Genomic DNA, 17,417 nt, shown 5'->3' with positions numbered 1-17,417 from the left:
CAATCAGCAAAAAACAACATGGACAGTACTACGCCCATATTCCCAAATATTATTTATAATTGTTTGTTTACATTTAAAGGAAGTTATGATATAGACATGAATAATTTTCATCTTAGTTTATTAATATAAATTTAAAGTCAATTTTGTTAAATGTATTTCTGATCTTGATTAAGGTATTGTGATTGTACAGCTCATTTAAAAATGTAATGTATAATTAAAAATATAGGTTAGTAGATAATCATCTATAATAGTTAAGTTTGTAGTCATGCTAATTAGATTTTCTAGATGTGCATAGATATATTTCAAATGGATAGGCATTCTTCATATCTTTCAAAGACTACAGAATATGGCATTTAAAAAGCTTTAATAACTTAGGACTTTTCATGACAGTGAGACATATCTGCTCCTGGCAGCACCAAGCTACTTTGAGAGGAAGATGGGCATTGAAGAGGCACCCTATGGAGTTGGTTAGCCATTTGGGCAAGAAATTGCCTTGCCTGGACTGCTACATAAACTGGACATAAAGAACCTGCAGAGAGAGGACTGCTGAACTTGCCTAAAGGTGAAATGATCCTTTGGAGTTCCTGCTTCATGAAAGAGTCTGCAAGACATTCTGCAGGATACAGAAGAAAGTGACTGAACTGTCTTTGAAATTTTCTGCTTCATGGAAAAGTCTGCTGGATACTATGGGCCTGTAGGCTAAAGACTAGATGCCCCAACGGTACAAAAGAACTTTGGGTGACTGTCCAGACAGTGGGATGTCTCTGTCGTTTCTAGAGTTTTGAAAGTTGCTTACAATATAGTTCCTGTCTACTTAGGTAATATTATATCCTTCTGGAGTCTTTGATGGAGTTAAAGAATTTATAGTTATAGTATTCTTTAGTTATGATAAAGGTAAAATAGATATAAATATTATAATTGCAAATCTTGCTTGATAACTGTTTTGTTATATGTAACCTTACTATATTAAAGTTAAAGCCTTCCTTTTTGTTTAAACAGAAAAGGGGGAAATGGTGTAGGAGTTCCTTCTGTTTGTGTGTTGCTTTCACTGGGTAATGAATAAAGAAACTGCTTTGAGCCTGATAGGGTAGAACTTAGGTAGGTGGAGAAGACAGAACTGAATTCTGGGAGGAAGAAGGACAAAGTCAGAGAAGCCATGGATCCTCTGCCTCAGACGGACACTGGTTTCCAGTAAGCAACAATCACACAGTGATACACAGATTAATGGAGAACTAAGAAGTAAGAGTTGGCCAATATGAAGTTAGAGCTAATGGCCAAGCAGTGTTTTAATTAATACAGTTTCTGTGTGGTTATTTCAGGTATAAGCTAGCCAGGTGGCCGGTACAAACAAGCAGGCCCTCTCCTTATAACAAAGGGAGAAATTAAAGACTTTCTAAAATTCAATGAAAATGACCACACAACATACCAAAATTTATGGGACACAACAAAAGCAGTGTTAAGAGGGAAGTTCAAAATACTAAATGTCTACATAGAGAAGCTGGAAAAATCCCATACTAGTAAATTGAACAATTGAAAACTTTAAAACAAAAAGAAGCAAACTCACCCTAGAGAACTAGATGGCAGGAAATAATCAAATTGAGAGCTGAAATCAGCAAAATAAAAATAGCCGGGCAATGGTGGCGCACGCCTTTAATCCCAGCACTCGGGAGGCAGAGGCAGGCGGATCTCTGTGAGTTTGAGACCAGCCTGGTCTACAGAGCTAGTTCCAGGACAGGCTCCAAAGCCACAGAAAAACCCTGTCTCAAAAAAAAAAAAAATAAAGAAAGAAAGAAAGAAAACAATGCAAAGAACCAATGAGACAAAGAGTTGGTTCTTCGAGAAAATGAACAAAATAGACAAACCTTTATCCAATCTAACCAAAAGGCAGAGAGAGAATATCCAAATGAACAGAACCAGAAATAAAAAAGGGGACATAACAACAGACATGGAAGAAATACAGAGAATCATCAGGTCATATTTTGAAAACCTATACTCCACAAAATTGGAAAACTTAAAGGAAACAGAAAACTTTCTGGATATTCACTTAGCAAAATTAAATCAAGACCAGATATGCAAATTAAACAGACCTATAACTGCTGAAGAAATAGAAACAGTCATCAAAAGTATCCCAACCAAAAGAAAAAAAAAAAAAAAAGTCCAGGACCAGATGGTTTCAGCTCAGAATTCTAAAAGATTTTCAAAGAAGAGCTAATACCAATACTTCTCAAACTGTTCCAAACAATAGAAACAGAAGAAACATTGCCAAACTCTTTTTATGAGGCTACAATTACCCTGATACCAAAACCACAGAAAGACAATATTAAGAAAGAGAATTACAGACCCATCTCACTCATGAACATTGATGTTAAAATACTAAATAAAATACTGGCAAATTGAATCCAAGAACCATCAGAACCATCATCTACCATGATCAAGTAGGCTTCATCCCAGAGATGCAGGGACATATGAAAATCTGTCAACGTAATCCACCATAAAAACAAACTGAAAAATAAAAGTCACATGATCATCTCATTAGATATTGAAAAAGCCTTTGACAATATACAACATCCCTTCATGATAAAGGTCTTGGAGAGAGCAGGAATACAAGGAACATACCTAAACATAATAAAGGCAATATACAGCAAGCCAACAGCCAATATCAAACTAAATGGAGAGAAACTCCCAGCAATCACACTGAAATCAGGAACAAGACAAGGTTGTCCACTCTCTCCATATCTATTCAATATAGTTCTTGAGGTCCTAGCTAGAGTAATAAGACAATAAAAGGAGATCAAGGGGATACAAATTGGAAAAGAAGAAGTCAAACTCTCACTATTTGCTGATGATATGATAGTTTACATAAGAGACCCTAAAAAATTCTACCAAGGTACTTTTACAACTCATAAACACTTTCAGTAATGTAGCAGGAAAAAAAAAATCAGTGGCCCTTCTTTACACAGAAAGAAATCTGATGGAGGAAGGTCATTGGTTAATTAATAAAAAAAAACTGCTTGGCCTCATAGGTTAGAACATGGGTGGGTGGAGTAAACAGAACAGAATGCTGGGAGGAAGAGGAAGTGAGCTCAGATGCAGGGCAGCGATGAAGCAAGCCGCCAGGTCAGACACGCTGAATCTTTCCTGGTAAGACTGGTGCTACACAGATTATTAGAGATGGGTTGATCGGGATATAAGAATTAGCCAGTAAGGGCTAGACCTCATGGGCCAAGCAGTGTTTATATGAATACAGTTTGTGTGTTGTTATTTTGGGTTTAAAGCTAGACGGTGGCCAGGAGCTGGGCGGTGGAACATAGCCCGTAGCTCCTACTACAGAAATCAGAGAAACATCACCCTTCACAACAGCCACAAATAGCATAAAATATCTTGGAGTCACTCTAATCAAACAAGTGGAAGATTTGTATGATAGGAACTTTAAATCTTTGAAGAAAGAACTTGAAGAAGACACCAGAAACTGGAAAGATCTCCCATGCTCTTGGGTAGGTAGAATTTACATAGTAAAAATGGCAATCTTACCAAAAGCAATCTACAGATTCAATGCAATGCCTACTAAAATTCCAGTAAAATTCTTCCCAGACCTCGAAAGAACAGCACTCAATTTCATATGGAAGAGCAAAAATCCCAGGATAGCCAAAACAATCCTGTACAATAAAAGAACCTCTGGAGGCATCACAATTCCTGACTTCAAATTCTACTACAGAGCTACAGTACTGAAAACAGCCTGGTATTGACATAAAATCAGACAATCAGGAAGATCAATGGAACCGAATAGAAGACCCGGATATTAAATCACACACCTTCAAACACCTGATTTTTGACAAAGAAGCAAAAAATACCAAATGGAAAAAAGAAAGCATATTTAACAAATGGTGCTGACATAACTGGCTACCAACATGTAGTAAAATGAAAATAGATCCACATCTATCACCATGCACAAAACTCAAGTCAAAATGGGTCAAAGACCTCAAGGTAAAGCCAGCCACACTGAACCTCATAGAAGAGAAAGTGGGAAGTACACTTGAACACACTGGCACAGGAGATCACTTCCTAAATATAACCCCAGCAGCACAGACACTGAGAAAAACAATTAATACATGGGACCTCCTGAAACTGAAAAGCTTCTGGAAAGCAAAGGACATGATCAAAAAGACAAAACAACAGCCTACAAAATGGGAAAAAATCTTCACCAAACCCACATCAGAGGTCTGATCTCCAAAATATACAAAGAACTCAAGAAATTGGTCATCAAAGGAACAAATAATCTATTAAAAAAAAATGGAGTACAGACCTAAACAGAGAACTCTCAGCAGAGGAATCTAAAATGGCTAAAAGACATTTAAGAAAATGCTCAACATCCTTAGTCAACAGAGAAATGCAAATCAAAACAACTCTGAGATTCCATCTTACACCTGAAAGAATGGCCAAGATCAAAAACACTGATGACAACTTATGCTGGAGAGGTTGTGGGGTAAAGGGAACACTTCTGCATTGCTGGTGGAAATGCAAGTTGGTACAACCCCTCTGGATGTCAGTGTGGCGATTTCTCAGAAAATTAGGAAACAACCTTTCTCAAGACCCAGCAATACCACTTTTGGGTATATATCCAAAGGATGCTCAATTGTGCCACAAGGACATGTGCTCAACTATGTTCATAGCAGCATTGTTTGTCTTGGAAACAACCTAAATGCCCCTTGATCAAAGAATGGAAAAGGAAAATGTGGTATTATTTACACAATGGAGTACTACACAGCAGAAAAAAATTACGATATCTTGAATTTTGCAGGCAAATGGATGGAGCTAGAAAACATTATTTTGAGTGAGGTAACCCAGACACAGAAAGACAATCATCACATGTACTCACTCATAAGTGGTTTTTAAACATAAAGCAAAGATAGCCTACAAACACAATCCCAGAGAACTTAGAAAACAATATGGACACTAAGAGAGACTTACATAGATCTAATCTACATGGGAAGTAGAAAAAGACAAGATCTCCTAAAATTGGGAGCATGGGGACCTTGGGAGAGGGTAGAAGGGGAGGGGAGAGTTACGGAGGGGAGCATAGAAAAATGTAGAGCTCAATAAAAACAGATAAATATAAAACAATAATTATTAAAACATTTAACATATGTTTCTGAATATTGTTTATGCTGGTTATAATTCTAATTTTATACTTTATATCTGTTTTTATTATATATAATTTTGTATTGGGTTTGAACTCTCTTATTTAGACAACAGGGGGAGGTGATGGGGAACCTCCTTCAGCCTTTGAGAAGCTGGACCAGGTTGAGTGTGACTTTGGGTACTGAAAGGTGTGCACTGGCTGGTCTCTCTCTCACCTGGATGCTGGGTTGGGTTTTTGTTCCTGATTTGTACAGAGGCCTGTAATCTGTGCGTTTTCCTTAAATAAAAACCCCTTTATTATACTCAATTCTGAGCTAGTGTGGAATTACTTTATTCACATTCACTTTTAGCTAGTACACCTCAATAATGAACATATATAGATTAAAAAAATAGTTTATACAGCATGAATGTTTACAGTGGGCCTATTTGTACTTGTCTTAATCTAGAAGCAACCCCAATGGGTTAACGAACAAAGCGAGTGGTACATATATATCATGGGTTTCTATTCAGCAAAAATAATGACTTTTGATCCATTCATTTCTTCAGATGTTGGCCTATTGCCCCTTTACTATCAAAGGTCTTTCTAAGGAACTATCTACAGACTTTTGCTAGCACATTATAAAACTGTCTTACTCTTTAGTGATCTTGTAGGAAATATTGACAAAGTAACCTTAACTAATTCCTAACTCACTACTTAGTTTCTGGTTTACTTCACCTTTCCAACTATTTGTTTTTAGTTGCCAACTACTTGAGGCTAGGCAAGTGAAGCTACAGTAATAATGCAATACACACCATCTTCAACCCACAAGCTCTCAGTTATGTAGGCCATTTGAGCAATCATTTCTAGTTCACCATCAAGTGGAATAACTATCAAGTCAATGTCAACACCTAGAACATTAGCATCTTCTATTAGTGTAGCACAGGTCAGAGGTTGGCAAACTAAACCCCATGAAACAACTCTGGCTTGTTAACTTTATTATCAATAAAATATAGCTGCCTTTATACTATCAAATATCAAAGATGAGTATTTGTGACAGAGAATGAAAACCTTCCCAGGATAATCTGACTCCTGACTTACAGCAAGTTCTTTGAGGCTATAACATTACTAATTCCTAACAAAATGATAACTGATTATATTCTGAGGTATATTAAGATCCTACTTGGCTGAAACAGCATATGATGAAGTTATCTAAGGACAAATGCCATCTTTTTATTAGGCAGGTATCTCAAACAACATTTTTTTGGAGACAAGATTCATGATGACTTCAAGCTCACAATGTAGCCAAGGCTGACTTGACCTCCATGTCCCACATATCAGAACAATAGATGGTGGCACTGTGACTAGTCTATGCAGTGCAGGGCTTTGTGGCTGCTTAGTATGCCATCAGATGAGACAGTCCCAGACCCTCACACATCATGTTAAATGTGGAAAACAGACTCTACTAACTTAGGCCATAGTGGTCAATGAAACAGATTTTCCAAGTCAAATAAGAGATACACAATGAAGCAAAAGCAACCGTTAAAAGAATACTCACGCTGTATGTGAATGAGCTGCTTTGGCATCTTGAACTCCCCAGGGTAGATGGACTCATAGTAAGCGATGTTACTTTCTGCCTCAGGAACTGGAATAACCATATTATCCCGCTTCTCGCCGTACACCTGCTGTGCAGAGATAGCCCGTTGAAGATGGTGTTCCTAAAAACAGGGAAAACACAGTGTAAGGTCTAAAATGTAGCCATCATAAAGATGAAGGAGTTTGGGGAGCCCTAACAGCACAGCTAGTATAAGATTCTTTTTGCCACAGGGGCTCATTATGTAGACCAGGCTGGCCTCAAACTCACAAAGCTCCATCTGACTCTGGCTCCGAGTGCAGGCCACATATTGAGAGAGAACTCCAGACACAGTTTGGGACAGAGATTTCCATTCTGAGTAACCGGAGCAGAAGCTTCTGTCAAAACTGTTTGGCTGGCAGGAAAGACGGTGTGAGCCTGAATTACTCTGTCTATATTCAAATCTTCAAGTGATGGATAAAGAGGCATCATTGTAGGCATCTTCTGGACCACAGAACCGCACCTCTGCCAATTGCTGCTGGTGCTACTTTCAGAGACCCAGGATGGAAAGCAGAGCTCAGCTTACTATATATGAAGACAGCAGACTATGTATAAGAAATATTTTATGATTCAAATATCCTGTTCATATAGTTTTATAAATTTAAAAGGTTCTTTCATAGGGATCAACTAGAAGAATCCTTTCACAGAAAGTAACTGTTATCATCTTCATAATGAACATATACTCAAAAGGTCAATCTCTGTCTCAAGTAAATTTTCTTCTGAATTTCCAAAGTCCCCTCTGGACATACAGTGAGACTAAGGCTGGAAACATGTACTCTGGACTCAGGCTGCTTGGATTAGAGCCAACTCCAACATCTAACAGTCTGTGATTCCTGGCAAGTGTTCCAGTCCGTCAGTGAGGGGAGAAGGAAGAGCGCCCAAGAGTGTCTTTACAAAATTGGCTAGCATTTAATAAGACAAATGTGAGGCTGAAGGGTTTGGTATAACCTCTGAGCAAAATAAGTTTTGATTTAGTTATTACTCAGAAAGCTCTTATTAGTTAAGAGAACACAAGCTGCTATAAAAGTCTTGTCCTCATCCAGTCCTACAAATGCCTAATTTAGCATAAACTTACACAAACACACACACACATACATACACACACACAAAGCATTCTAGCTGTATGAAAAAGTCATTAAGAATGTATATATTCTCCCAAATACTTTTTCTGTACACATAAATGTAATCTGCAATATATTATAAAGTGATTGATATACAGAGAGCTTTACTGTCTTACTACACGCTTGTTTTACCTGACATCTTGAAGAGCTTCCATACCGAGACTTTATCTCTGCAGTAGATGGCCTAGGTTTCACTGCACAAGTCAAGTGCATGATAATTTCATAATACCAAGAGACAGTGGAGAAAAAATAACCTGGGAACAACCTGAATGTGTACATGTTCTCCTTACATGCTATAAAAGCAAACTATCTTTGTATATGTAAAAAGTATTTTTTGGACATGGGAAACAATCTACAGACAGCCATAATGTGTTTAAACAGACACCCAACATCTATTTCAACAGTCTCTGGAAAAATATTACTCAGCAACCCTGCACATTTTAATTTTTTTAGGCAGGGTCTCCTTATGGAGCCCAAGTTGACCTGAAGCTCACTATGCAACCCTGGATGACCTTAAACTCAATGGCACTGTTCCTGCCCCAGCCTTTTAAGTACTGGGTTCCAAGCAGACGCTTAGTATCTTGTTAAAAACAAACAAAAACCCTGCCAACCTTTATCTTCTCATTTTCATATATATATATATTGGTGTTAACAGGTGTGCATTTTCCTTACAAGTTATTGCTAAGTTTCCTTAGTTGTTGCTTTCTGTGCTGAACTCTGGAAGGGCTGCCTCCATTTAATGTTAAAGAAGTGAGTCTCATGAAATAACAGTACAAACTTCTGCTATAGTTTTATCTTCTGGATTTTTTATGTGTAGAAAGTTTTGTAAGTCAAACTTACAGGCCGATTTATAGTTTGCCACACTTAATCTCAGAAAAGTTGCACAGTTAAAAACTATAGTGTGTAAACAAATGCTTTGTTTAATGTTTGTGTTGAAACTTTCAGCTTACTACTGGCTCCTAGGAGACAGCAGAGACTAAGAGTGACATGTGTTTTGGTGCATCCTTGCTGGGACACTTCTGCTCTTAGACGCCCTCCAGTCAGGAGAGAGGCAGGGCACTCTATCCTCAGTTTGTACAGTTGTTTCCAGCTCAGAACCCTTTAGCCATCCTTCAGGGCTTAGATGAACATGGAAGACAAAGTTTATATTTTGGGTCCTCCTGCAAATCTAACCTGCACTCTGAGGACTCAAACACTGGAACTGTTGCACAGCATCTGTAATTCCAGTGTTCCCACAGCGAGAGTGGGAGTGGATACAGAAGTCCCCAGAAGCCTGAGGGCCGCTAGCTAGTACACACAGCAGTAAATGATGAGAGAGCCTGTTTCAAATAAGGTGCAAGACTCCCACACTCTGCTGTGTCAATAGATCGATGTCTGATTATAAGAGCTGGCTGAAGCTACCTACCGCCAATAAGTGTATGGCTCAAACCGGGCAAACCCTTAATTTCTGTAAAGTCGGAAAATACCTTAAAAAAAAAGTCCCAGAGTTCTATTAGCTCCCAGGAGATGAACCTGTCTGAAAGGTGGGCTTGTCAATGTGTCATGAGCTTCTGCCCTTACTCACATGGTACTTTCTCTGTTCCAGATATTCAACATGCTCACTCCACCATGGGAAGCCCCCACTCGTTCTTCACAGTTGAGCTTAAAGCAGTCTTCTCCACTTCATGTACATGTACACAAAAATGTCCCCTCATGGGTACGCTAAAGGAAGCACGTTCTATACTTAGGCTAGCATGCTGTCACCATGTTTACCCAAAATGTGAGCTCCTTCAGAAGAGGGGTCTAATTTACCTTTTTATCTTTTTCTTCAAAAGGTGTATTTCCTCATGGTGTTTGGGGATTATAATATTTTGGAGACAGGGTTTCCCTGTGTACCAGTCCTAGCTGTCCTGGAACTAGTTCTGTAGACCAGGCTGGGGATTATAAATTTTTAACCTTGAGGACTAGCCAAGAAATCTTTGCAAATCACTGAGATTCTAGTTGAGGAATCTGGTTTATTTGATAGGATTTTATAAATTATCACTGAGGAAAGCTGAGAAAGCAATCTTAACGAAGCACAAGGAAAATGTTTCCCTCTGCTCTATAACAGAATCGGATAAATGCCACAAGCCACTAAATTTCTATTTAAGCAAGTAATGACCTAACAACAGCGGTAACAATTATTAAGACTATTCTAACTGAAGCAGAGACAGTTTGTTCTAAGTAGCCACAATATAAAATTCCTTCTGGGTAAATAAGTGATGGTTAATTTTGTTAAAAAATCTACAAAAGAGTAATAATCCAGCTACAGTCACACTAGAGTCTTTGCTGTTGGTCAAACTTCCAACAATGCTTCCTTCCGCATCTCCTTCAAATTTTGTACACAAGTCTTCTCCTACACAGATCAATGCTTATCAAGTGTCTTCCACTATACTTTCACTAGAATGGCTAAAATTGAAAAGACCGACATCAAAGCTGCCAAGGATTTGGAAGGACAGCATTGATAGCCTGTCACTGAGAAGAAGTCACAGTAGTTTATAGAACCCAACATGTACAGTTGATATTGCTTGGGAAACCTGCTCAAATCATCTTACTAAGAGCACCCAGAGTCCACAGCTGGACATGCTACAGTAACAACTCAGGGGTAAAAGCGTGTGTACAGCACTGACACCACTATGAAACAACAGTCTCCCATACCCCAAATAAGATAAATTATCGTACAGTCAAAATGTGTAATGTGAGTAATAAAAAGGAAGTAGTTACTTTTACATACAATATCACAACAACTTTCAAAACCAGCTTCATCCACAAGAGCAGACACTGGAGTCCACCTACGTGGAGTTCTTAAACACACGAAGTTAACCTATGGTAGGAAAAGATCCTGGCAACAGCCCCCTTGGAGGAAAGGCATCTCAAGAATGATGGTGATATTCTACATTTTGATGTGGGGTTAGGTGATGCGAATATATGAATGCTAAAATTCAATTCGGATACACTATTTGCAAATTCCTCTGTATGCAAAATTCTGAAATTCTATTTCAAGAATTTAAGATTATATGGAAGTTTTTTGTTATTTCAAAGTATGAATTACTTGCTGGTTAATTACTAAAGTTAAGCACTGGGCATGTCTGGGTGGCCTGAAAGTCTGTGGCAAGGAAGGATGTTTTACAGCCATTGCCAGGAGAAGTTCTCAGTCTACCAGAAGCTTGACAATGACGGGCAGCTCAGCAAGAGCAGCTCTCAGCAACTACCTCACCTCTTACCAGGACTGTGTAATATTAGGTCAGCAGCTCCCCAAAGGACACACGACCTTTGTTCTGAGACTCACAGAAACTGAAAAGACTAAGCCATCATGATAAAAGGTACATCTGCTCTCCTGTGACAAGGAAGAGGCCTGTCAGTCTGGGAACAATCATGCAAACCTACCCGAGCCCCTTTTAACCGGCCTCGTTGGACAGATGGGCAGAGAATCCACTGCTTCTCAGTGAGCTAGCTTTTGTCATCTTTCTTTCCACAACATCTTGTCTTTTAACTTAACTGGCACATGGTTTCTTTACAAAACAATCAGGGCTTAAGTTACTACTATGCTCAAAGGCAAAATAAGTTTAATTTTGATCCTTGCCTTTAAGTCCTTCTTTGTAGCCCTAATGGGCTGTTTGTGCTGTATTTCTCAAGTTCCTGCGAGGCTCGATGAGATGCTCAATAGGGAGAGGGCAAGAGTGAAATGATAGTTCCCTACTTATAGGAGTCACAATCTAATCAGAACAAGTCCCACAGCGCCTTCCTTTCTCTCCTTTTCTGGTTAGAAACTCCACAGTGCTAATGTCTACACCTCACATCAACGGCTTCTTTCCATTTGCTTCTGGTTTCTTTTAAGTCAGTCAAAGAAAGTGCAAGGCTATTCTTTGTTCAGCCAGTGTAGGCAGTACCTTGACTGAAGGCAAACATGTCCAATGGCCATGAACAGCTACCTAAGGTCTGCTACCTGTGCAAACTCAGCTCCCCACTGTCCTCAACAGTGTCTGTGCTGCTGGTGGGTTTACATGTTCATTTCTGCTGAGATTTCACAAGAGCTGCAGACCAATCTCTTGCCATGAACACCTCCCCCCATGGTTTCTCCTGACTTTATTCAGTTGTCCCACCTTCTCTTCTGGAGCTACTCCAGGGGGCTTTCTCAAGAGGCTGCACTCATTTGTTGTTGTTTTTTTAATATATTGTTTTTATTTATTCTTTGTGTCTTTCACATTCCATTTCATTCATTTCCCTGTCCCTTCCTATCTGCCCTCTGCCCTTGCAATCTCCCCCCAACAATAAAATAAAGAGAAAAAAACCAAACATAAAAAAACCCAGTTTTGTCATGGAAGCTGCAGTGTGACACAGTGAGTCTCACAGTAAACCCTCTTACCCATATCTCTTTACTTGCAAGTGTTCATTGCAGGGAGTCACTGGTCTGGTTCAAGGTCTCTGGTTTCTGCTGCAACATCTATGCTGGACCCTCGCTGGACTTCTCTTGGATATCTTGTTGTTGTCCTGTGTTGTTGAGATCCTGCAACTTTGGGTCTGCAGGACCAGTTCTTTTACATGCTCCAGCAGATCAGACAGGGTGAATGTGGGGGTGGGTCAAGTCATAATCCTGGCTCTGGGCCTGGGAAATTGCTGGGTTAGGCAGAGGCTGACTCTTAATCTGAGGCTCTCTACACTCTTCCTACTGCAAGCTGTTTGTGATGTGTATCTAACTAGTTCTTCCAAGCCAATACCCCATCACTTCCTACCCAGAGTCAGTATCTTAAAGAACTTTCTAGTAATAACAGAATGCAGTAGTTCCCTGTCTACTATTCATATCCCTCTTTATTTTATGTGACTGTACTGAGATGTCAACTTTTCCTTTGGAGCTTGCCCACCATTTTTACATAACACAGTTTTTACAGCAACAGAGAAAACAGGGAGAAGAGATTTTCAAGTGTCTCCCTCCTTAGAAAGCACTGAGTGGAGGATGGCTGCATCATTAGTTAGAGGCCAACCTAGGCAATACAGTCAGATGACCTTTGAAAACTAGGCTATCATCATCACACTCGGCTGAAGTCTTTATGAAGCAGAATACTGAGCAAGGCAGAAACAGGAGAAAACTTCCTGACCATCAATGAATTGATGTCCCCAAACTACATGCATCACAATGTCAGAAGGGATGGGACAGAACAGGCAAGAAGCACAAATAGATGTGGGGTACAGGTGATGTTAGCACTTGGGAAGTGGAACAGGAAGGCCAAGAGTTCAAGGATAGCCCTGGCCACACAAGACCCTGCTAGGGGCCATGATGTAAGAAATGATTTGTGAAGATACTGGGAAGGCCCAAGGAAGAGAGAAAATAAGGAAGCAAATGAAACAATGTAAAACAGTTATATCTGGGTCCAAGGTGCACAGAGATCTACGCACTATTTCTCTGTGTGGTACACACATGTATATGCAAATGTGTGCACCCAAGTGAGCTCCTGTGGAGGACTGAGCGTGGCAAGTTTCCTTTTCTCTACGCTGTTCTTTACAGACAAGGTTTTCACTGAACATGGACCTCATAAGCCTGGCTAGGACTGGCTAGCCAGCAAGCTCTGGGGGATCCTCCTGCTTCCGCACCCTCAATGCTGTTAGAATGTGGGGTGCTACACTTGGCTTTTTACATGGATATTGGGGATTTGCTATCAATAAGCCCCAGGACACTATCTCCACCTCCTCAGTGCTGAAATTACAAGCACAAGCCAGCATTAGTGGATTTTTCCTTTTTTATGTGGGTTCTGGAAACTAAACTCAGGTTCTCACAATCACTTTATGGACCGAGTTATCTCCTCAGCCTCTGTCCTATTTCTTTTATTATTATTATTTTTTGTCCTATTTCTTTTCTCATAACTTTTCTATAACTGAAATGATCTCCAAATAATCATTCTTTAGAGAGGAAAAAAAAAAACAAGTAGACTTGTAGTAGAAATGGGTATTTGTGTCTTCCCCTCTGCCTTGGACAGTTTGTGAACCCTGTTTTCTTGCCACCAGGCTTTGCAGACAGCCATGCAGCTTACATGGTAGATAGCATGGTAGGTAACAGAATGATGGGATACAGTTTTGAATGGACTAAGAAAAGTCCAGGTTGACAGAATTAGTCACCTAGTCATTGTATACACTTGTGCTGACCCACCTGGAAAAAGTGATCTAAAAAAGCGCTCTTTGAGGGGGTGGTTCTAAAACCAGACACTGTCTTTGAAAAGTAGTTCGGAGGTATCATTCAGCCACACGGGACTCGTGTGCATCAACAATCTCAGCAAGCAGTCAGGGAAGAAGGATTTGGAGTCCTCACAGGTGCCATGCCCTGCCCAAAAGACCATGCCTGTCCTATAAGCACTTAATATGTCTTATTTAGGTCAGCATGACATATTGAAAATTTGACAAGTCCCAATTCACAATGTATAATAAGTCTCAAAATCAAGTCATAATGCTAAGCTGTGATATGTAGTTCCTCCCACTGATGAATTTTGTTTTTTCGAGACAGGGTTTCTCTGTAGCTTTGGAGCCTGTCCTGGAACTACCTTTGTAGACCAGGCTGTCCTCGAACTCACAGAGATCAGCCTGCCTTTGCCTCCTGAGTGTTGGGATTAAAGGCGTGTGCAACACCGCTTGGCACTGATGAATTTAAAATGAGCTATTTCCCATGAAGTTTACATTTTTAAACGCAGGCTCTATTTACCATAGAGGCTCTAATGCTGAAGCACACTGTATGGAAAAAGATTAGGGATTAGAGAACTAGAGCTGAGGGTGTACGTGGTCACTTCAGCCTGTCAGTGTCTGGACAAGCCTCTGGAGACGGACCAAGCATGCTTTTGCCTCACAGTAGAGCTGAGGAGTCTGAAGACCGGAAGGCACGCACAGTCAGCATCTATTATCTGATTCTTTACAACCCAGTTCCAGACCTTTGAGACACATCAGTGGTCCAGAATGGTGAGACTCCCAGTGGCAGCACTCCTATTACATGGTAAAAATGACTGAAAAGCAGGACACCCTTATCAAGTAGCAGCGTCAAACCATACAACACACACTTCACCCTTACTTCTAGGTCTGTTATTATGACTTTAGAATTAAATATCATAAAATAAATTTTACTGTTTAAAAGAAAAAAAACTTATTCAGAGAGAAGATTTGTATGATGAACAAATTTGGTTACAGCAAAGTGTCAAGTGTGATTAAATTTGACCTATAAAAAAATTAGTTTTATCTATTTTGTTTTCCAGCTAGCTAATGTTACAAACAGCATTCAGCTAGTGTTCCATTTACCTTATTACACATTTTGTGTAAGCCACCTAAAAATCAAACTTTCAGAATGTGCCTGAATGCTGAGACCTAGGCAATTAAGGAAACCAGGGCAGTGTAACAACGGCCTGGATGGAAAAAAAGTGACAGTTCTGTGTAGTTACTATTTTTTCCAAACTAAAACTAAAAATAACTGTACATAATTTTCTTCCTTTTAGTCCCTCTGCTTCAGCAAAAGCAGAGCCTCTCAGAGTCCCCTCTCATGTGTGTAAACAGCAGTGTCGTCCCACGGCAGTTAGAAAAGGGCTAGCAGCCTCAAAAAATCCTCATTTTTTCATTTGTTGATTTAATGCAGAAGGAAATAAATATCTGGTAACTTCAAATTATTGATAAGCTTAATATCAAGCTGTTTTTGTTTTTAATGGCATATGAAAATAATTCTGCCGGGCTGTGGTGGCGCAGCACTTGGGAGGCAGAGGCAGGCGGATCTCTGTGAATTTGAGGCCAGCCTGGTCTACAGAGCTAGTTCCAGGACAGGCTCCAAAAAGCTACAGAGAAACCCTGTCTCAAAAAAACCAAAAAAGAAAATAATTTTGACTCCAGTAGAATTTTTCCAACAATAAAGCAGAAAGGCACATAGAAAGGAAACATGGGCTGCTGTTTATGGATTTTGGGCAGCCGTCTTTATCCTTAGTTTCTCATGTGTACGTGGACCAAAACAGGGTCTCCAGGGTCTTGCCCTATAGCTTTCTGCCTTATTTCTTGAGACAGGGTGTCTTGCTGAAGTTGGCTAGCCAATCGGCTAAGCCAATAACTAGGCTAGTCAGTTAGCAAGCTCCCAGCATATCTGTCCGTCTCACCCTACAACCCTGACTGAGGTTACAGGGGTGTGTAGTCATCTTGGGACATGAACTTAGATCCTCATGCTTACACAACAAACACTCTTACCCATTGAGCGATCAATCAACCCACTACTCCCTCAATTACCTTTAAAAAACATAATCAGGTATTTGCCATTATAAGGGCAAAAGTGAAACAAAAGATATAAACCTCTTAAGTACAGTGCCTAGCACTTCAAAATCAATTTAATGTCTGTTTTCTTACTGGTAAAGGACTGAAAATAATACCTAACTTACAGGGTTTAATTGCAAATTCTAAGAAGTTGGATCAATGAAGCCTTACTAAAGCTGCATATTATTCTAATGGTCATTATGATATACGCGGACTGAAATAGTCATAGAAATCCTTACTGTACCTATACATGAAACACACAAGGCCTTAGAGTCACTCCTCAGTGCTACAGCAATCAAAATATACAAAACCCTCCCAAACAATAAAACAAAACTCAGCAACTACTTTTTCTTTCCTATTTTTATTTTTGTTTCTTTGAGACAGGGTTTTCTCTATGTGGCTTTAGAGCCCGTCCTGGAACTCATTTTATAGAACAGGCTGACCTCAAATTCACAGAGACCCGCCTGTCTCTGCCTCCCAAGTGCTGGGATTAAAGGTGTGTCACACCCCTGTCCGGTTTCTTTCCTTTTTTGGAGGAAAAGTTTATTCTAGCTTATGTTTCCACTTAATTGTTATTGGCTGACGGTCACTGTCCACAGTTCATTTCTGACAAGGGCTTTCTCTGAGAACTTCAGGTCTAAGGCACAGGGACTCCACTCTGCCCCTTGAGCAGTCAGGTCTCTGCACACTTCGGAACACAGCTGCTGCTCATTTCAAATCTACTTATGTCACACACAGTGTGGGGAAGCTCAGGAATATTTTCCAACTCTGAATGCTACCTGAAATAATTTAGTCACCTCCTTTCATGAAAACAGACAAAATGCATTAACCACCTTAATATGGGGAAGAATGAAAAAAGAGCTGCAAACTTCAACATAACCACAGTGGCTCCAGGCCTGATCTACCTCATTAAACTATCATCTCTTTAGTTGATATGTACAGTGACAGATGACACATTTCTTCTAGTAAAAATCTCTGAGTTAGCCGGGCGGTGGTGGGATACTCCTTTAATCCCAGCACTCAGGAGGCAGGCGGATCTCTGTGAGTTTGAGGCCAGCCTATTCTGCAAAGCCAGTTCCAGGACAGACTCCAAAGCTACTCAGAGAAACCCTGTCTTGAAAAACCAAAAAAGTCTCTGGTTCACATAAAGAGTAAATACAGCTCAGGTAGCATTTAAGAGAGACTTCTTACAAACACTAAGTAAACCATGTTATATTTGGAACTTAGGAATGCCATTAAATTTGGTGAGAATTATAGGCCAATCTTATTA

General features: G+C 39.8%; 1 protein-coding gene across 2 annotated transcripts in view; it reads right to left on the bottom strand.

The window, feature by feature from the left end:
- Nucleotides 1-17,417, bottom strand: part of Epc1 (enhancer of polycomb homolog 1) — a 95,541-nt gene that overhangs the window by 32,592 nt on the left and 45,532 nt on the right. For both annotated transcript variants that reach the window (XM_057787252.1, XM_057787251.1), the window contains exon 2: nt 6,675-6,834. In XM_057787252.1, coding sequence (XP_057643235.1) covers nt 6,675-6,834 — 160 coding nt within the window. The remainder of the gene's footprint in view (nt 1-6,674; nt 6,835-17,417) is intronic.

The sequence above is a fragment of the Chionomys nivalis genome, chromosome 13, assembly GCF_950005125.1.
Source record: "Chionomys nivalis chromosome 13, mChiNiv1.1, whole genome shotgun sequence".
NCBI classification, from domain to species: domain Eukaryota; kingdom Metazoa; phylum Chordata; class Mammalia; order Rodentia; family Cricetidae; genus Chionomys; species Chionomys nivalis.
This window is presented reverse-complemented; position numbering and strand designations above follow the sequence as displayed.